Below are 21,518 nucleotides of genomic sequence, written 5' to 3'. Positions count from 1 at the left end.
GTTAGGCTTTTCCTGAAATCTAGAACAACCAAACGAATATGTTATTGTAAAACTTTAAAAGGTATACAATTTAACATGATTATCAAAAAAGAAAAGAATATGTATATTTATTTATAGTAATGAGTGCACTCAGTGACAATAATGATCTCAATAAAGGTATACTAAAGCAAACTTGAAATATCTACTACCTTTTTCGTAAGAGCTATGCATTGGCGAAATTATCTCCATCTTCACTTCACTTCAAAAGCTTGTTATTTGATAAGAGGTAAATGGATATTAAAGAGGTGAAAATTAGATTCATCATAATAATACTATACCATCAAATCTGAAATGTTGTTCCAAAAATAGGTAAACCCCAAAATTACTTATTACAAAGAAAAAAAATGAGCACGTGGAGTTTTCTTTCAGAACATAGTCTAGTATTTGTTGTCTTTTTTTCTCTGTTCTTTCTTCTTCTATACGACCAAAGTACTAAGCATCATCACCTTCCTTAACCCTAGAACTCCCCCCTGACGTCATACCAATGACCTGACCATGCGTAAACCTCTGCAACTGAATCATCCTCGCGTAGATTCCATCAGAATAGTTCTTAAGCAGCTGAGAATGCGACCCTTGCTCCGCTACTTTCCCATCATCGATCACAGCTATCGTGTGAGCATTCCTTATCGTAGACAACCTATGAGCCACAACAATCGACGTTCTACCAGAGCAAGCCTGGTCCAACGCCTCTTGCACCGACCTCTCGGACTCAGCATCAAGAGCACTAGTAGCCTCATCAAGCAGCATGATCTCTGCCTTCCTCACCAAGGCACGCGCGATAGCAATCCTCTGCTTCTGCCCTCCCGAGAGCTGAACGCCTCTCTCGCCTACGTACGTCTTGTATCCATCGGGCAACGCGGATATGAACTTGTGCGCGCTGGCTAACGTTGCGGCTTGTATGATCTCTGCCTCGGTGGCGCACTCGTGTCCGTACGCTATGTTTTCTTGAATAGTTGTTCCGAATAAGCACGGCTCTTGAGGGACTATGGCTATGTGTTTCCTTAGGGCTTTGAGATTGTACTTTCTTATGTCTTTGCCGTCGATCATGACCCGCCCTGAGGACGGCTCGTAGAATCTTTGTACAAGGGAGATGACCGAGCTTTTACCGCACCCGCTAGGGCCGACAAGAGCTAGAGTCTTGCCGGCTCTAGCACGGAGGGTTAGGTCACGGAAGACTTGAATGTCTGGTCTCGAAGGGTAAGAGAAGTCAATGTGTTTGAGCTCCACCTCGCCGCGTAACCGGTCTGGAACCGGGGTGGTATCAGGATCATCCGGTTCGATTTCGGTTTTTCGGTCAAGAAGCTCGAAAACCGACCGCATAGCCTGACCACCTTTGATGAAATCAGGAGCTAAAGTGAGTGTCTCTGCTGCACCGTTGGCTGAGACCATAAGGACCATGAAGACTCTTATGGTTTTGGAGAAGTCAGAGATGCCGTGTTTCACAAGCCACGATGCGTACCATAGCCCTAGAGCGTAAGATGCGTAGAGACAGAACTGTGCAATACCGTAGCCAATTCCAGCGATCTGTCCTTTCCAGAAGCAGCGTTTCAAAGGTGGCTCGAGGTTTGCGGTGTAGAGACGAACAATCTTTGCCTCTGAGTTGAAGGCAGCGACTGTCCTGACGTTAGCTATGGCTTCACCAGCGAGCTGTGTCCCCTTGGCATGCGCTGCTTCCAAGTCTCCGGAGAAGCCAGTCATGAACATTTTCTATACAAAAGACAAAACAGACGTTAAAACTAATATTTACTCTTTCTTATTAAATGTTCCTTTTCAAAATAATATTATGATATAAATTTATGTTGAAAACAAAATATTTATTTATATAAAATATGTTCGATCTTTTAATTAATATTTTTGAATAAAAATACATATATTTTTGGGAGAGTTCTAATTTTGTGATACCACTTTTCAAATTTATTTTTAAATTATGACCATACACCCCAAATTTGTGTAAAAAAGACTAAACTAACTTTTAAATCATTTATAAATTTTTATAAACCTAAATCCACTGTTTAAATATTAAGCTCTAAATATAATTGCATGTTAGTTAACTTATAATATTTCAAATAATTTATCTATATATTGGGCGACGGTCATACCGTTTGTCCCATTTAAGCCAGCACTGTTGACTTCTCTAAGAAGAACAATAAGAGATGCAAGAACACAAACCTGTAAGACAGTTGCAGCAACAACTACAGGGAAGACAGCGACCAAGACCAACGCGAGCCTCCATTGCAGAACAAAACCAGCAGTACAAGCAACAAGCATCAAAGCTGTGTTCTGCACAATCACCGAGATTCTATCTCCTATAGCTGACCTCACGTTATTAGCATCAAGAGCCAACCTCGCTGAGATTCTTGCACTCTCATTCTCCTCTTGATCAAACCAAGCCATCTCGTTCTTAAGCACCGCCGTAAACATCTTCTCACGGACCCTCTTGGTCAGGTTCTCACCGACAATGTCCCAGAAAGAATGCTGGAGCGTGTTGAAGATAAGCGCTGTTGAGGATAGACCGATCAAGAGGTAACAGTACTTACCAATCTGCTTGATCATGTACTCGTGGTTCGGGTTGTAGTAGATGCTAAGGACCGCGCTTAGGACGTATGCGAAAAACGCGCTGAGCGAGCCGCAGACGACAGAGCCTATAGAGCCTAGGAGAGCGTATTTCCACTCTGGTGAGTTCATTTTAGCTAGGCGCACGAAGGAGTTGGCTTGGTCCTTGAAGGGTAGCTTATCGTGTCGATAGTTAGGGTATGAAGAGGCGTCAATGGAGAGGGTGAAGTCAGTAGTTGAGAAGTCTGAGAGTCTCCGCGAGTACGGTGATCTTCCATATGAAGAGTTCCGGGTCATTATTGGTGAGCTCACAGAGTTTCTTGCACTCGACTGTCTGCAACATGTAGAATAAACATTACTAACCACTAGGCTTGTCATTAATACCCGAACCGAATCAATATTTAATATTTTCAGTTCAGATTCGGTTATTAGTTCGGTTCAGTTCGGCAAACTTTTTAAAAAGTTTCAGTTATCGGTTTGGTAGTCAGATAGCTCGGGTTTTTCAAAATTTTAACCAAATCCCGAACTAAACTAACCGGATTGACCAAAAGACAAACCGACCTAACAAAAATAAACGAAAATAACCAAGGTTTAAAAAAAAATTTAAACTGAAATCTAGCCGAAGCTATAAATATTGGTTTAATTTGGCAGAATTTTCAAAACCAAACCAACCGAGAATCGAAACAGCAAGATTTTGAACAAACCGAATTAACCAAAAACCAAATTAATGAACCGATATAACCGAATTAACCGAAACCGCATGCCTAACCACAAAGAAAGAAAGCATCACCATTCAACAATCAATATCAAAGCAAGAAAAATGGAGTCTGAATATACCTTGCACTACTCTTTCTTGCATTGTTCATAGCGGTCTCGTGAGCTGCCTCTTGCATTTTGATAAGCTTAGAGTAGACACCATTCTCCCCCTTGGCAAAAAGCTCGTCGTGCGTTCCAATCTCAGAGACACTTCCTTGCTGAAGGACAGCAACAAGGTCGGCTTTGCGTATGGTGGAAAGACGATGAGCAATGATGAGAGTCGTCCTTCCGATCATGAAACGATCCAAAGCTTCTTGCACTAGCTTCTCTGACTCAGAATCTAACGCACTCGTCGCCTCATCTAGTAGAAGTATCGCAGGGTTCTTTAACATGGCTCTTGCTATGGCTATTCTTTGTTTCTGCCCACCTGATAGCTGTAGTCCTCTCTCCCCTACCTGACACATTATTTCAAATTACCAAATAAAATATTAGGATAAGCGGACAATATCGTACTAATAAGAGAATTGGACATCTACTTTATGACGGACATCTGGTTCTAGTTGAGCGCCTGGTCCTAGTCCGGCATAACACAAAACATTTACACACATGTTAAAGAACATACAGACCTGTGTGTCGAAGCCATCAGGTAGTTTGATAATAAAGGAATGAGCGTTGGCCACGCGAGCTGCCTCCTCTATCTCAACTTGATCTGCGTCGGGACGCCCTAAGAGTATATTCTCTCTGATAGAAGTGGCGAATAATGCTGGTTCTTGGCTCACAAGCCCTATCTGTTGCCTTAACCATTTAAGTTTCAGAGTCTTCAAGTCATGCCCATCTAGTAAAACTTGCCCTGCAAGGAAGATAAAAACAGTGTTAACACAAAAAAATCCTCCAGCAAAACAGAACACAAGGCCTTGGACGTTCTGTTTTCACCTGATGCCGGGTCGTAAAACCTCTCGATAAGCGAAACGACCGTGCTTTTGCCCGAACCGCTGCTCCCAACCAAAGCTATAGTCTTCCCGGCGGGGACAGAGAGGGTAAAGTCGTTAAGGATCTTAACATCTGGCCTCGACGGGTACGAAAAGTCAACGTTTCTAAGCTCGACTAGGCCCGTGACAGAGTCTAGCTCCACGCCGGACTCGCTGTTACGCTCTATCGTAGGCCTGTGATCAATGATTCTAAAGATCTTCGCAGCAGCAACTTTAGCTTTCGCAAACGCAGCCATGCTCGGTGCTGATTGTCCCAATGCCCTTTTAAACAACAATCAAGAACTCAATAAACAAATGATGAATGAACAGAGAGAGAGAGAGAAGGGTGCTTACAAGCCACCGATCATGACGGCGAACATGGTGGATATAGCGAGACCACCGTTGGTCAAACGATGGCGAACGAGATAGCCACCGTACCATAGCAAGAGAGCGTAGCAACAGAAGACGACGAAGTAAGTAGCGCCAAGTCCCATTCCTTTGGCTAAACCTGTTTTGTAACCAAGTCTCTGAGCTGTCTTCAAAGCTGATGAGTAAGCTTGAGAGGCTCTTGTCTCTCCGACAAACGCCATAACTACTCTGATTTGCACCACTGTCTGAAATTTTAAAAATCCAATCAGACAGAGATTAAAGAAATGATTTTTGATTCTTGATTTGCGTGCTTACTTGTTCGACGATGTTACCAGCTTGAGAAAGAGACTCTTGGCTCTTGTTAGAGAGCTTAGAGAGAGTTGTGGTGTGGATTCCTCCGATCACAGCTATCAACGGAACCACCGCGAGTGTCACTAAAGCTAGCTGCCACACCGCCGTGAATCCCACGATGAATCCGGACGCAAAAGTCGCCATGTAATGGATGAAGTTCCCTAACTGAGATCGAAAAATCATATCAAATGAGTAAAAAACAGAATAAAAACAGAGTAAAACAGAGTAAAAACAGAGTTAAAACAGAGTAAAAAACAGAGTAAAAACAGAGTAAAAACAGAGTACACTCTGTTTTTTCTTTGTTTACCTTCTCGCTAATTGCGTCTTGGACCATAACTGCGTCGGTGTTGATGGCGGAGACAACATCGGAAGTTCGAACCTCAGTGTCGAAGAACTGAATGTCTTGGTTTAAAGCTGCTTCTAAGTACTTAATCCTCATCTTCGTCGTTTGTCTCTCTCCAGTCCACATCCAGCACGAAATCTCTGTTTCAAAAACAGAGGATTTAAAAACCATAAATCAAGAAACATAAAGTTTAGGTCTTTCACCTGCCCAGGAGGAAGCCCAGATCGCAGCACCAACGACGAGGAAGTAAAGAGCATACTGTAGAAAGAAACCGAAGTTTTTGAATTAGTGTTTTCAGAGATTGAAGAAACAGAGGAGATGTTTTAAAGTTAGTACCTTGAGGACTTCTTGCATCATCTTGTCGACGTCGTTAGCGTTAGAGCCAAAGGAGTTAACGAGATCGGCGAAGAATCTGAGGAACAGAGGTAAAGAGCAGCCGTGGACGAAAGCGCCAACGGAGCCAATTGCCATCAGCGCGTAATCTAACCCGTCTGCGAATCTGAAAAGCTCTTTGAATGCAACTCCATGAATTTCAGGTTTCTTGGGCTCCGGAGGAGGAGGAGGAGGAGGAGCACCGTTATTTTCCATTTCCGGTGGATGTTCCCGGAGCTCTGTTTCTGAGTTTCTTGAGTTGTTGTTGTCGGAGGAAGCTTCAGGGAGAAACTCAAGTGCTTGCATTTCGGACAAACGCCATTGTTCCTCCACTGACTTTATTTCTTCTTCTTCTTGTGTCTGAACAGATTCTTGGGACATTTTGATTAGATGTTTTCTTACTTTACTTTATAGAGAACCTCAAAATCCACACCTGCTCTGAGAAAAGAATTAAAAAAAAAACTATAATCTTTTTATTTTGTTATAAAACTACAGTAAAACACCATAGCTTTCTTCCTCACTTTTTTTTTTTTTTTGTCACTGAGCTTTCTTTTTTTTTTTTGTCAACTGGGAATTTTATTAAAGGACTAAAGCCCAAATCGAACCAAAGCCCAACAACAAAAGAAACGAAAGGCCTAAACAACGGCCAACTATACATCAAACTTCTTGGGCCGTCAGCCCAAAAAGAAAACCGTCGAAGAAGAAACCCGACAAGCAGTACCACGTGTTCGAACGCCCAGCGCTCAGTGGACACGCGTCAGACCGAAAGCCAGCTTGCTTCTCCCGGAGGCAGAGAGGAGCTACGACGGATCTCCACCGTCGGCGGAGACAGATTAGTGAAGAAAGCTCAGACGGAGCGATCTTCTCAAGATCCAAGCCGCACACCGGATTGACGCTTCAAAAAACAATCATCTACAATCAACTCCACAACTTCGCTCATCCAGCATGAACATCGGTCATCTTTAAAGATGAGAATAAGCCTGAAGATGAAACGACCTTAACCAAAAGGAGAGAGAAGAAATCAAAGCAGAGAGAAGAGAGATGATTGAGCGGTGAAGAGACAGGAAGCGTAAATCAACGAACCGGGATAAACCCGGTGAGGAGCCGCCATCACCAATCGAGAAGATCGCGATGCGGAGACAAAAGTCGGATGTCCAACACCGAGAGATCAAGCGAGGACACCGAAGACAAAAGCCGGACGACCTCAAAAGGAAACGAGCGTCGCCAGAGTCTGATCCGGTCGGAGAACACCGAAACCGGAGATAAACAGCCGGACGGAGCCGGCGATAAACGGATCGCCTCTCTCTCTCTAAAAGATTTTAAAGAGATAAGAGAGAGAGAGAATCTCTTTGTCACTGAGCTTTCTTCCTCACAATACTTATTTTTATAATAACTAAATTTTTTAACCGCGCTACGCGCGGATAAGATATTATATGTATTTCTCAATTCTAAAAAATAATGTATAATATTGTATTATATTATTTAAAAATATAAAATATGACTACATAACATAAATATATTTTTTAAATTTTCTTTGTGGAAATCATTATGTTGTTTGATTGTTGTACTTGATTCACATATTTGCATAGATATTTGTGATAGATGAATAACTATATTTTTATTATCAGTAAATAATATATATTTATTATATAATATAAGAAAAATAAAATTATTTACTTTTTAAACAAACTTGTCTCATGTTGGGGACTCGGTTATAGACATATCATATACGAATGAGACATTTTTACAGTTATCAATCTTCTTAACATTGAAAAAACAAATCTACATATCAAAACAATATCTCATACGATCTATTTGTGGAATAATTACTCTGAAGAAATTGAATTTAGGCATCAAAAAGGACTGAAAATGTATGTGCATATATGTTATCTAAGTCTGCTTCACAAAGTACTATTCATAGTTCATATATCATTAATGTCCATCCTATTTTTTTGTCCACCATTTCTTATTTATCTTAAAATAACTGATGCTAATTAATAATAAACTTTTTGCTGGAAAAAAAATCAAATTTGTCTAATTATCGCTTAAATATTTTATTAATATGGTCTAAGAAGCTTTTAAGTGATATCATAGTTTAATTTATTATTTTTTTTGTTAATTTTTAGAGGTTTTTGTATTTAAGATTTTTTCCATATTAAGCTTATATTTCTTTCACAGAATTGATATATATATATATATATCATAAAAATTACCATCAAATCAGTTTTACTTATTTATTATTTTGTTTTAACGAAAATACACTTTTTAAATAATTTAATTTAAAATAAAATTATATATTAATTTGCTATATTTTAACAATTTCATTGATTTAATTAATTTGCTTTGGTGGATAACTTAAAAAGTTTTCATATGAATCGGGGAAAGTAAATTTATGTTGTTATATTATATTTATTTTGTGTATATAGAATCTATATATAATGCTAGTGTAATAAAGAAAGAACATTATTTTTTTGTAACTTCAAAAAGATACATTATTACAATTTAAAATGAATCAAAATTGAATAAAATGGTAATTAAATATTTGTAAATCTAATTGTTTAGTTGGATTCTCATGAAAAAAAATCGATTGGTTAAACAAATGTTTCAAAATTTGTTGTGGTATTGTTTTGTCTATAAATTATAAAATTTATTGAATTAATATATTTAATTATTGCATCCTTAAATAATATTTTATTAAGACATTAGAAAAATATGTTTTGAGTTGTTTTGTCAAATTGTACAAAAATATATGCTTTTTCATATTTGTAACTTCAAAAAGATACATTATGATAATTTGAAATTAATCAAAATTGAATAAAATGGTAATTAAATATTTGTAAATCTAATTATTTTTTTATCTTGTTTAGTTGGATTCTCATAAAAAAAAAATCGATAGGTTAAATAAATGTTTCAAAATTTGTTGTGTTATTGTTTTGTCTATAAATTACAAAATTTATTGAATTAATATATTTAATTATTACACCCTTAAATAATATTTTATTAAGACATTAGAGAAGTATGTTATGAGTTCTTTTGTCAAAATTTTACAAAAATCTATGTTTTTACATATTTGTCACGAAAATTTATATGTTAAACTTACTTTTACAAAATTCTTAACTTTGTCACGAAAACAAAAATCTATGCTTTTTCATATTTGTCAACGTTCTCACACTTTCTAAGAATATATTAGCTTAGTCACTTACTTATTTTTTTTTACAAAACAAAGTATCGGAGTCTTGAAAGTTGAATTCATATTATTGTAAATGTACATAAGAGTTTGTGATTATATACTTAGTGGTTCTTGTATATGTGTCCAAGAAAGTTTCAATGGCTTAGTGGTAACTGTCCTATATATATATCATACTAACCCGGGTTCGATTCTCACCTTCGCATTGTTTTTTTATTTTTTACGAAAAAAATGAGATGACATGGCAATTTCGGGTTCTCTGATTGGTTGATTTTTCTATCCTATGTGGACACCCTCTCCATGGCTTATATCCCCCTTTTAGTATAGTATAGATCCCAGTTCCGTTTAGTTATTTATTTCTCTATTTATTACCTTTTTTACCGTTTAATATTTTTTAAAATAGTACTATCTGATTGGTCAGTCAATATGTGTCTTTATTATGATTTCACCTTGTAATGTTTTAATACTATTTGATTGGTCAAGAAGTTTGTGTATCTATGCTCTTTTCACGGTTTAAGTTTCTTAAAATACATATACATAAAACTATATGATTGGTCAGTCAGTTTGTGTATTTATTATCTTTTAGACCAATTTTGTAAAGTAAATGTTATAGATTGCCAAAATTTGGTTCTCGTGTGGTGATTTTCAGCCCACGCATGATGTTTTTATTTCCTTTTTCACATTTGTTTCCATGTTCTTGGATCCATTTACTAAGTGGGATTTTATTATTTTGTCGCACAATGAAAATTCAACTGTGGTTTTAGTTAATTGTTTTTTTATGGTTTCTTGTTGCGTAGAAAACATGGAAAGTGACAGATGATGGAAGAGAGATGGAGAGTGATGGAATCCGACAAGAACACTGTTCTAAAAACGGAGAAAGTTTTGATTCACTCCAGTTTCTGCTTATAATTTTCGAAGTGTAAAAGGAGACTTTTACAGTTAAGGAAAAATGTACTGAAATTCGTAAAGAAAATATTAACTTGTTATTATAGTGACCAAAGAGGGTAGGTGCAACTATTATCGATCATGATTGTTGTTAGATCTTGAAAATATTGATGCGCACAGTAGTAGCCACTAGCCATAATCCATATCACCAACTAAACTAAATAGAAAATAACCAGATGAGCCTATAAGAGATGTGTGATTATTTAGTACTGACTACTGAGAATGTTATTCCAGAATATATGTATTTTACATTCAAAAAGCTGAACTGTTCACTTTTAAAAGCTGCGGAGGGATTTACATAATACAATCATTTTTATTATCTTTTTTTTTTGTTGTTTCATTAGATGAGTCAAACTCATATACTGATGCATGCATCGACAAGAGAACTAACACTAGCACACACTGTTATACTGTATGTTATTTTAAAGATTTATGGTGCAACTTTTGTTGCAGTTAGTAGAGAAATGCTACAATGCATACATTAAAGTCACAGCGATAATCTTAGAGGCTCGGAAACTAATTTCAAAAGAAGTATTTTCATAATAAAATCAAATATATTCAAATATTGTAAGACGGTCTTTTGGGATTATAAGAACTTTTGGTGGTCGAGTTTAGTAAACCCATTTTTATTTGATAATAAAATATAAAATAGAGTATTATTGAAACTATTTTAAATTCTATTTGAAAATGGAAAATAGAAATTTTTATTTGATAATAAAATAGAAAATAGAGTATTATTGAAACTATTTTAAATTCTATTTTAAAGTAGAAAATATAAAAAGATGTTAGAAATGCTCTTGGAAAAAGATTGGGAATGCCTAAGAAAATGTATATATTCACACATCCTCCATTTTTCTTGTGTTTTTCCCTGAATTATGGCTTTCGATTTTAAATAATATTATATATTTGTTCTAATAGTTAAATCACAATTATTAGCATTAACTAAATAAGAAGATAATGGGAATGCCAAGGAATACCATGTTCGAACCCAACCTATCACACTTTTATACAAAGAAAAAGATAATGGGGTTCACATTAACAGACACCTGGTGACCAAACGAATCTACCGGTTTAGAGCATCTCCAACAATGTCACCAAATTTAGCGTTGAAATTATACTAAATTTGATATTTTAATATCATATTTTTTTTTCATCTCCAACAATAACACCAAATTTTAAACCAAAGGTAATATTATATATTATTTGATGTTTTCTGTTTAAAAATTTTCAAACTTTTATTATTTGTAAATGATTAATGATTATTTTATCACATATAGATTATTATTTATATTTTTATTATTTGTAAGCAATAAATGATAGTAGTCATTTAGTGATTTATTTTGGAAAAAAAAAATTAATTATATGAAAATAAATTTAAAATGCAAAAAATAAAATATACTTATGATTAATTACAAATTTGATAATAATTGAACTATATTACTAAATGAAACATAATAAAGTATATATTTTTAAGATTTAGTGTGATGAACAATGTTACACCAAATTTGGTGGGATATTGTCAATTTTGGTGTTTTGTTGGAGATGAAATTACACCAAATTTAATATTTTCGTGTTTTGTTGGAAATGATTTTAGTTCAATGTATATGGAGAAAAGAAAGTCGTGATAGTAAATTACTTTGAGATTTATTATTTAATAAAAAGAATTAGAAGAAGAAAATCAGAGTCAGACACTGTGGTAACTGGTATGAAAAAATAATAAGGTAAATGAAAACCAAATTTTATAGGAAAGAAGTATGATCAACAATTCCCTTTTTATATTTGTTTCAAATTTTATATCTTGCTTACTATAAAGTGTAAATAAGTATTGATTTAAACTATTTTAGTTTTGATTGTAATCTAGTGCTTTCTGTTTCTCCGGTGTGCCGGAATCACTGTACTCCTCTGATGCTCTTGATAAGAGAGATTTTTAATATAAATATAATATTAATTAAAAAAAAACTATTTTATTTATAATATATTGAAGAGGTTTGATACCTTCAGTCTCAAACCCTGTTTTATCATTTCACTATCACACAAAATACACATTTACAATTAAAAAGCTTGTTTTTGCCAGAAAAAGACTTTTTATCTTTACGTAATTCGAAAATAAAAACCTATGGAAACAGTTTCCCATTCTTCAACTTCTTTCCAGTGACAATGAAGGTGGACTCACAGCCCCCTCTCATTTCCTGACTCTGACATGTTGCATAGACTTTTCTTTCATAACCTGTAAAATTATACTTTAGAAAATGATTTCCAGCTAACTAGTTACTTTCATCGAATCTGTTGTTAACTGAAAGTCACGTCGGTGATTCCTCATTTGTTGAAAGTTGAAACAAAACCTACCCTTCTGTTCTCCTAGATAATGTTTTTTTTTACCGAACCTAATTAATTATATATGCACAAATAACCGATATGGATTTGTTTGTATTAATGAAAGTACTTTGTTTAAAAAACTTACTACAGTCATCGACCCATTTGATTTTCTTCCTTAACAGCGAATGGAGACAATATGTGCAGACTGCATGAAGTTACTGTAATCCTGACATTTGGCTAACTTTGTCCGCTTTACAAGAAAAACACATTTGACTTTGAAAATGGAGTAGAAAATATTTGTGTACAGTATTAAATGATACTCTGATTTGAAAGAAAGAGTTCTACTTCAGTGGTTTTATCCACGAGATCAAAACATGCCTTCTGATGCATGGCTTTGTCTCAGCTTATACACCAAAATTAACCTCATGGAGACTCAAATTGGTACATAGGACACTCACGTAAATAGAAAGTGGTAATAAATTGTAAAACCAAACAGTTTCTTAAGAAAATTACTATAGAAAGTAATTTCTTAGTATTTAACATCAGAAACACTGAACGAATATATTTATTTCTCAAAAAAATCGAGATCGTGTTCTTGTGACTATTATGGACACACTGGCATGTAAGCATTGACTTATCTTACCTGTTCAGATTGATTTCACCACATGTACTTGATCATTATTTAATGCAACAACCACTCATTTCAAAACCCTAAATTTTCAAAAGACCTATATGGAGACACGGCAGTTTTTATGTGGATGCTCATGCAAATGAAAAGGTTATATGCTGAACTTTTTCCATAGGCTCTATATAATATATCTCAAATGGACCAGTTGATACATAATAATTAATTAATATAACTAATTATATATACTAGAACTTTAATGCATACTCTTTATGTTTTACGAAGATAAAATTTTTGACATTTTTATTGTTTTCACCCATAATAATTATTATTGAACTTTTTTTATAAAAAAATAGAGTATTACAAATATTATTTTTGATGTTGTAAATTTATTTTTAAAGAGTTTTAAAATTTAAATTTTGTTATCTTCATATAATGGATGGAGTATGAGTTTTACTGATTGAAAAAGCAAAAATTTATATATCGATAAAATAATTAAAATTTTGGCTGGGCTATAAAAGAACAAAATTTAAATGTATAAAAATGTGACTGAATAGTATTCTTAAAGTAAATATTTACTTATAATGTTAATTTACTCTACATTCCACTATAAATCCTATGAAAACGAGGATATGAAATCCTAACATTTTAATATTTACTTAAAATGTTAATTTACTCTAACATGTTAATTTACTCTAACATATTTACTCCCTATGACATCCTAAAATATTAATCCCTAAAATGTTAATCCCTAAAATGTTAATCTACTCTAACATGTTAATTTACTCTAACATTTTAATTTACTCTAACATATTTACTCCCTATGACATCCTAAAATTAATATTTACTCTAACATATTAACTCTAACATCCTAAAATGTTAATCCCTATGAGTATTTTTAAAGTAAATATTTACTTAAAATGTTGATTTACTCTACATAGGATATGAAATCCTATGAAAATTAAAATAATGAATATGAATACGGAGCAAACGAGGCGATGACCGTTTATGAAAATGTCAAAGAACATAGAATATGAAATCCTATGAAAATTTGACACCTACGTTCTATGTAAGCAAGAATAGTCTTCTTTTTTTTACTACTAGATTGAAGATCCATTTTTTCAACACACATAATTTAGCCATAATTATCTCGCTCTTTCGAAATATAAAATGTTTTAGTCAAAAACACAAAGATCGATGAAGTTATTTTATCTAAAATATCATTACAAATACAAATTTAAAGTAAATCAACTAATTATAAATAATTTGTAAATTTTAACTGATTGCACAACTTTCAATAAAATTAAAATACATTTAAAATGAAACATCATGCATTACTTAAAAATATTTTATATTTTGAAACGGAGAGATTTTATTTTGAGAATATATCATATCACTTCTACTAGTGAAAGACTAAAAGGTCATTCGCCATTTTTCTTTTAATTCTGCATAAGTAACTGAAGATCATGTGCTCTTGCTTAGTTCGTAAACAATAGTTAAAGTAAAAATCTATATGATAACATAATGTTATGTGGTCCAGTACGCTCCCCAAACAAAGGGATTATAAATTTCTAGTTTCGTATCTTTGTTGTATTTTTTAAGGAAAACGCACAGCGTGACTAAAAGAAAATAGTGGCGGCACATCATCACACACTCTTGATTGAATATAAAACGCATTCATTGCATATGGTATTATATAGTGGAATTGAATAAGAGACAAACAAAAATACTCGGATGCTCGAGTACATTCACTAAAAGTGGTGGACATGGTGACACTAATTAAATGTTTGATCACGCAATTGTTTATCTTCCATAATTTGTTAGGATGATTAAAACACCAGTATTCGAGGGAAAAACCTTAAATTCATGAAGTCAACATATTCTTCATTCGTCAAATGATTCCAAGTAGTATTATTCATCAATATTTAAAAGTCAATAATGTTTAGGCAAAATGAATATAATAATTTAGAGAGGTAATGAATGCGTTTGGTAATATATTCAAGAGTGTGTAAGAAATTCTCAAAATTCAAATTTAACAAACACTCAGATCCCATTTAATTTGTAAAAATGTGGAGAAAGCGCAAAAAGTACTTAACCTAAAAGTTTGATAAACTGGAAGTACTGTATTTGAAAACATATTTAATATCGCAGAAATTTTCTAAAAGTTAGCTACTTTGAATATAAATAGCTAAATCGAGCAAGTAAGACCTTAGAAAAAGTAAAAAAATTATTTTGACAATTAGCTAAATCTAAATAATGAGATGAGAGATCTCACATTGCATTGTCGAACCAATAACGAAGACAGCTGCGGAAAAGTAATGATTCGCTAAGACATCTTTCACTTTTAGTAATTAGGTCAGTTTCATCTGTGTTAGGAAGATCATACTGATCTTTTACTAATTAGGCAAGGTTCATCTATGTTTCCAGATATGTTGGTTCATTATCAAATGCGGGTACTTCAACTTTGACAGGTATCATGTGAAAAGATATAAGATAAAAAAAAATTTTAACGTGTCTTTAATTATGTAGTAAGATAATCTTTTATAAAAACCTAAATGTCTCTACTTTTTTAACTGTATTTTTCCTAACAAACGGAAAACTACTTTCTGCATGTAGTTAAATGATCGTGTATTTTTTTTTTTGATAAACTCTATCGGCTAATTCGGTCAGCCTCGGGAGAAAGATAATTAGTGCTACCGAGTAGATTAGCTACCACACTGCCTGACTCGAGTTTTGGATTCCTTCCGACTAATGACAGGAGGTGATCGATCATGTATTTCGTACCGCGGTAAAATTATCAATGTATTTAACTGAATCATATAAAATTGTGGTATTTTCTAAACAATAAAATTCGTATAAATTTTAAATGTAGCTAAGTGGTTAGTAACTTAACTATGAAATTCTTCCGTAGATTTATATGATTCTTCCCTGCAAAAAAAAAAAAATTCCCTAGATTGCATTGTTGACTTTGTAGATGGTAGAGTTGAGACATTGCATTATTTGCTTTCGAGATGGTACAATCGAGACAGCTTCGCCGTGGCATCAACCCATAAGACTACAGGGTGTAAGAGATATTCACAAGTGGCGAATCCTTCTAGTGAGATCTCGATAGTGGATTAATCCCATATGATAAAATTAAATTAGTTATGATGGAAATATAAAGCAATATGACGACAAACGAAAACATAAATCGACAGAATTTCATGAAAGCAAAACTGGAAAGTCCATATAATGTATAATCTATCTTTAAGTAAAAATAAATTAATATATATGGAACTAACTAAGGAAATTTTCATAATTATAGGTATATCAAAAAAAAATTTGTTACAAAGGTTTTTTTTTATCGATTTTTTTTTTTGTTACAATGGTTTATTTACAAACCTTTCAGACGTTTTTCAGTTTCAGAAAAGAAGAAGGCGTTTTTTGTTTAATTTGTGCTTTCCACAAAAATCGAAAGCGCAAATCACATCACAACTTCGCACGTGCCTTTTTAAACTTCAATAATACGTTTTTACTTTAATTCAATAATATGCATTTGCCCTTAATATTTGGCTCACTATTTTTATAGTTTAATTTGCTTTTATCCTTAATTCGTTATCTGCTAAGTGGGCTGGAACTTTCGTAAGTGCCTGCACGATTGTTTCGATTATTGTAAAGGTTAAGGAATCTTGGTTTTGCGAATCTCCAACTTCATTGTCAGGTTTGTACATGTTTTAAAAAAATTATGAAGTTCTTTTACTAGCTGTATTACGACCTTCTTTGTAAGTAAAGTTTCAATATAAAAAAATATTATAATAATAAAATAAAAACTTGGTGACAAGAAAAACTTAATATCAGTTTTTAAAATACTACACGGAAATAACGTTTTAGGCTTTTAGCCATTCTCTTTCTTTTTTTTTGAGCAACGCTTTTAGCCATTCTCTTAAATTGCTTCACGGTCGGTTAATACTAAATTTCTGACCAGAGTGGATTATTTGGCACATTTTCATCCAATAAAAAGACTAACTACTAAATTAAAAACACAGTGTATATACTTAGGCGTTAAACTTGTGCAAATGATTTCAAGTAAAATAATATAATTCATTTCCATTGAAACTAATAGTAGAATACATTTTTCATTAAATATATAGAACTTACATACTCGGGTGGGGATGCATGTGTGAGCATGTTACTTCTAATTTATTTGTGTTTTGTTTGATCATATATGTGTCACCCACTTGCTTTTATGGTCAATACCTTTTCTTTTCATTTGTTTCTATTTTTTTTATGCAAAATAATTTGTTCCTATTTCTCCACTTTCTATCCTAGGTTCAAATTAGTTTAGTATGTGATATACTTTGAAAATATGGCATTATATTTTAAACCACAGATAAAAAATGCTAAAAATGTAACAGTTGCATATGTCATTTGTTAATCTGTTATGATATTTTATTACAATCAACTACCTCTTCAATTAAACGAGCCGTTAATTACCTAATCATGATAATGTATCTGTAAACAAACCTGGAATACTTTTTTTGGTAAAAAATCTGGAATCTTTTTCTTATGAAAAATGTATGGGAGTATATATATTGTAAATGTAAAGAAGTTATCATCCAAATGTAAATATGAAAATTATCAAGCAATGATATAGTATGATACAATCATGTGGTTCTTCAATTGAAAAGATCCTCTAATCAACATTACACATATAATTTATTTTGTAGTTAATTCTTTTTGTTAATCTTTTGTTTTCTACGGTTAGCTTGCTTGATGAATGTTTTCATTTCTTCTATATGTATAATGATACTTTATTTGAGTGAATTGTATTTCCAGTCAATGATTATATCTTTTTCCTCTTTCGTGAAAGTTTCTATGTGCATGATAAATCCCTAATTGTATGTATGATTGTACGGTCATTAGATGGCATTTTTTTGTTTGCTTGCTGATGGGTTTTATCAATTTATTAGACCACTCAACTAATTTACGGAAAAGTATCTATTACACCCAACACTTTAATATACACTTGATATGAGATTTACTTAATGTCATTAATTATCCTCATGAGTCATGATGACTCATTCACAATTTTATTAATGTTAGAGGTAGTTCGGATTTGTTGGATTCATTATTCATCCTCCCATATTAGTGACAAGTACTAATAATCCCCGCAATGAAGAGTTTTGAATTAGTGCTAATAAACCAACATAAAATTTAAACAGGTGAAAAGCTATCTGATTTAATAGCTATGCATTTATAACTCACACGATTGATATACGAAATCACCACTTAAGTATTACTATCATTTATTCCAAAGTAGAGGGTTTAACAAATTAGTATGGATGTATGAGACCGTGCATCCGAGGAAAGGTAGGGTAACAATTGTGATTGACGGTATCTGTATGTGGGATATCGACCCGCACATGCATGTGAACATGACTTTTGTGATTGTGAAATGTGGTAGGGCTGGGAGTTTTGTGATATAAGTCATAGGAAAGGTAACAATGAACAAAAAATCAAAGACAGCCTAGGTTTCAATTTAAGTATACAGCCTATAAAAGAAATTATTTCACTTTTATTCATTTTGAAGCTGTTGTAACTTTGCTGAAAAAAAACAATTAGTTGGACATCGAAATGATTGATTGTTGAAAACACAATTAATCAGACCTCGAAATGTTTATGGCCTAAAATGATCTAATCGCAACCTTTTACCAAAGTTACATATTACACTATTTTTTTCGTTTTATAATATATGATATTTAAAAATGTAAAATATTTTAAAATTTATTTGTTAATTTTAGTTTTTGAAAATTATTCAACTATATACTTACATTTTATAATCTTTATATATTTGGTTAAATCTTTTTTTTAAGTTATATACTTAATTATGCTTATTCAAGTATATTTTATTTATTAATAAACGTTTTGTAAACATTTGGAAGAGCGGTTTATTGCATTTGATTATTGGAAATGTAAATATGAAATAGTGTGGAAACTCCTTTGAAAAAACATTATATTTTCTTTGGCGATAATTTCATTACTTCATTTTCAGATAAGAACAAAGTAACGGAGAAGTCCACTCAATAACATGAAACATAATCGGACCTCTAAATTTCCATCTCACTATTCTTGTGAAACAACTTTGTACCCAACTTGTAAATATTGAGCTTCCTTGATCACACAAACAGAATCATTGAAACTTCAAAAAGTTCATCGTTTCTCTTTCATGTAAACAAGTGTATATTAATCATTGAAATATTTAAAAGGATGTACAGTTAAATATCTAATAATTTGAGTTGAGATAATTTTTGGTAAAAGTATTAGTCTATCTAAAAATGATTCATGAGCAGCTTATAGAATAGTTCTTCCACTTTGTCCCCTCTTCGGTACACATTTTTATAGGATTCTACACCTTCCACTAAGTAAAACATATATCTTGACAACAAAACGAAAAGTTTTAAGTGAAAAATAGAAAATTGTGGTGTGGATTCCACTTCCATCATCACCACTTAAATATCATATCGACTTCCTTTTATAATATGCTTTGGATTTGAAATTAAACTACACAAACTTTCATCATCATTTTGGTGGGCTTATCTTTAGAATTCAGCAACAAAAAGTTAGTTACAGGCCCAATAAACACTAGATGGGCCTAACAAAGCATATTTTGAGAGTAATGTTTTCGATTACTTTCGGCGCGGAGAAGATCTGCGGTTTACCTGAAACAATGTCATTAACATTGTCTTTTTGGAATTCATAGAGGGCACAGCGTAAGGCTTTGGATGTTCTGAACACCGTGGGGCTCTCAAACTCTGTACTCAGGCTTATTGAGAGGCGTAATCGCGTTGACACATGGATTAAATACGTCGGTATGATCGCAACGATTGTTATATTGTATCTGTGCATAAAATGGACACGTTAAAACATTTGCAAGGACAATCGCAACGAGTTAGTTACAAAGATTGTATGTAGAAAGATAGGTGTATGAATTGATTAATGACTCTTACAAGACATTTCCAGCATCTGATATAGTTTAACAAGTTGTGAGTTTGTCGTAAATGACTACAAATACGTTTATTTGCAAATTGCAATCTTATAAAAGAAGAAAAAACTGTCAAGACAAATAATCTCATGAGTTGAATGGGTAATTCTAGAATTTTTTGTAAGTCAAGGGTAAATTTACAAATAACTAAAAGTAGGAGGGTTTATATGAAACTTTTCCGAAGAAGATTCAGACATGGACACGTGACAGCATTGTCGTAAGAAAAAAAAAAACATGTGGCGTAGACATGTTCGGTCTTCCTTTTCTATTCTACTGTTTCACCACGCATCTGCTCTGTTTCTGTGGATTGATTCTTCTATCTGGTTATGGCGGAGACATCTGCGCTTCTCTTCTCCCACCTCACCATCTCTCGCGTCTTTGACACCACCGCGTCTTCATCTAGATTACCTCTTTTTTCTCCCGCTCGTCCGTCTCGTTCGGCTAGAGTCGCCGCTAAGGCATCGCATTACGGTAGCTTCTCCGATGACGATGCTTTCTTCCCATGGTCCGATGGTAATAACGGTACTGCTGATCCATTGTTTCTTATTTGATTATTCTTGATCTTGTTGTAATCAAAACCACTGTAGATTCAAAACGGTTGCGTTTTTTATATTTTTACAGCCATTGAATGGGTTCATGAAGAAAGGATCACACTTTTCACCTCTGATGGGCTAATTCAGATCGGTGGCAACATGGTTCCTCGTCGCATCAAATCATCTAATGTATGCATTTTTCATTTCCTGGTTAACTTTTGGCTTCTTTGATAATCAAAAGGTAGAGACTATGACTGATTGATGAAGTAGTTACAGTGCTGCACTTTTTCTTAAATGTTCTTTTTCTCTCATAATGTAATCCTCTCTGGTGGAAATTGAGAAATATGCTTTGTGACAGAAGAAACATGGGAGGTCCAAGAAACATCCAAAGTTCCAGGAAAGTTCCTACATGGATCCTGCTCAAGAACTATGCCTTGGAGCTCTTTTCGACATCGCAGCTACAAACGTATGCAATACATTCTTTCTTCTTTAGTTAAACACTATAGACACTTGCATTTATTTATCCTACTGTTTTTAAATGTCAGGGACTTGATATGGGAAGAAGACTCTGCATCTATGGATTCTGTCGCTCCGTTGAGATGCTTAGTGATGTTGTTGAAGACACCGTCTTAGAATATGGTGGAGAGGTTTGTGTGTTGAAACCTCTCTCTTTCTCTGAACATTTTCTTTCTCACTCAAGTGTTAAGTAACTCTTTTACTTTTGCGTTGAAGGTTGTTGCTGCAGAGAAAGAGAGCAAAGGGGGTTTACAAGAGAAGTTAAAAATGTCAGTGGCGGTTCCATATCTCTGGGGAGTTCCTCCCACTGCAGAGAGGCTTCACCTTGCTGTTAAAACCGGTGGAGGCATCGTTGACAAAGTTTATTGGCAATGGGATTTCTTGTGAATTATGAAATTTCTGGAATAATGGTGCTCTAACTTCACAAGTCTCAAGTGTTTATAAGTCATTCAATGTACAGAACCCTTTACATTTGGTATAAATTCCCTAATTGTATTCAGCTACAGATTTGATGGGGATAATCTGGTTTAGATCTTTATTTTCATCAATTGAATAAAAGGTAGCTTATACTATAAATGATTATAAATTAGACACCAACTAGAGACTAGATAATGCTTTAAAAAC

The 21,518-nt window shown here is 33.6% G+C and overlaps 2 protein-coding genes across 5 annotated transcripts; one reads left to right on the top strand and one right to left on the bottom strand.

The window, feature by feature from the left end:
- Positions 1-272: 272 nt before the first annotated feature.
- Positions 273-6,293, bottom strand: LOC103865567 (ABC transporter B family member 1). Its single transcript, XM_009143371.3, has 10 exons — positions 5,716-6,293; positions 5,583-5,637; positions 5,344-5,519; positions 5,001-5,201; positions 4,671-4,930; positions 4,282-4,598; positions 3,975-4,198; positions 3,430-3,803; positions 2,209-2,926; positions 273-1,746 (listed from the first exon to the last, which is right to left on the bottom strand). Exons 1-10 carry the CDS (start codon positions 6,130-6,132, stop codon positions 472-474), a joined length of 4,017 nt encoding a protein of 1,338 aa, XP_009141619.1. The 5' UTR covers positions 6,133-6,293; the 3' UTR covers positions 273-471.
- Positions 6,294-20,086: 13,793 nt separating this feature from the next.
- On the top strand, positions 20,087-21,442 carry LOC103865566. Of its 4 annotated transcripts, none has more exons than XM_033290476.1 (5): positions 20,087-20,358; positions 20,467-20,567; positions 20,740-20,844; positions 20,924-21,025; positions 21,111-21,399. In XM_033290476.1, the coding sequence occupies exons 1-5, from the start codon at positions 20,172-20,174 to the stop codon at positions 21,279-21,281; spliced, it is 666 nt and encodes a 221-aa protein (XP_033146367.1). In that variant the 5' UTR covers positions 20,087-20,171; the 3' UTR covers positions 21,282-21,399. The 4 variants fall into 4 exon arrangements, with proteins under 4 accessions (XP_033146367.1, XP_009141618.1, XP_009141617.1 ...); XM_009143370.3 differs by having other exon boundaries at positions 20,093-20,358; positions 20,737-20,844; XM_009143369.3 differs by having other exon boundaries at positions 20,097-20,367; positions 21,111-21,442.
- The last annotated feature ends 76 nt before the right edge of the window (positions 21,443-21,518 follow it).

The sequence above is a fragment of the Brassica rapa genome, chromosome A04 (genome assembly GCF_000309985.2).
Source record: "Brassica rapa cultivar Chiifu-401-42 chromosome A04, CAAS_Brap_v3.01, whole genome shotgun sequence".
Classification (NCBI taxonomy): Eukaryota; Viridiplantae; Streptophyta; class Magnoliopsida; order Brassicales; family Brassicaceae; genus Brassica; species Brassica rapa.
This window is presented reverse-complemented; position numbering and strand designations above follow the sequence as displayed.

What these genes read in the sequence shown, in the direction of transcription:
- LOC103865566 (XM_009143368.3), top strand. Translation starts at nt 20,172, where the DNA reads ATGGCGGAGACATCTGCGCTTCTCTTCTCCCACCTCACCATCTCTCGC. An exon ending in GTCGCATCAAATCATCTAAT is followed by an intron (nt 20,568 to 20,736) that starts GTATGCATTTTT and finishes GCTTTGTGACAG; the next exon opens with AAGAAACATGGGAGGTCCAA. An exon ending in TCGACATCGCAGCTACAAAC is followed by an intron (nt 20,845 to 20,923) that starts GTATGCAATACA and finishes TTTAAATGTCAG; the next exon opens with GGACTTGATATGGGAAGAAG.
- LOC103865567 (XM_009143371.3), bottom strand. Translation starts at nt 6,132, where the DNA reads ATGTCCCAAGAATCTGTTCAGACACAAGAAGAAGAAGAAATAAAGTCA. An exon ending in TGATGCAAGAAGTCCTCAAG is followed by an intron (nt 5,638 to 5,715) that starts GTACTAACTTTA and finishes TTCTTTCTACAG; the next exon opens with TATGCTCTTTACTTCCTCGT. An exon ending in CTGGTAACATCGTCGAACAA is followed by an intron (nt 4,931 to 5,000) that starts GTAAGCACGCAA and finishes TTAAAATTTCAG; the next exon opens with ACAGTGGTGCAAATCAGAGT.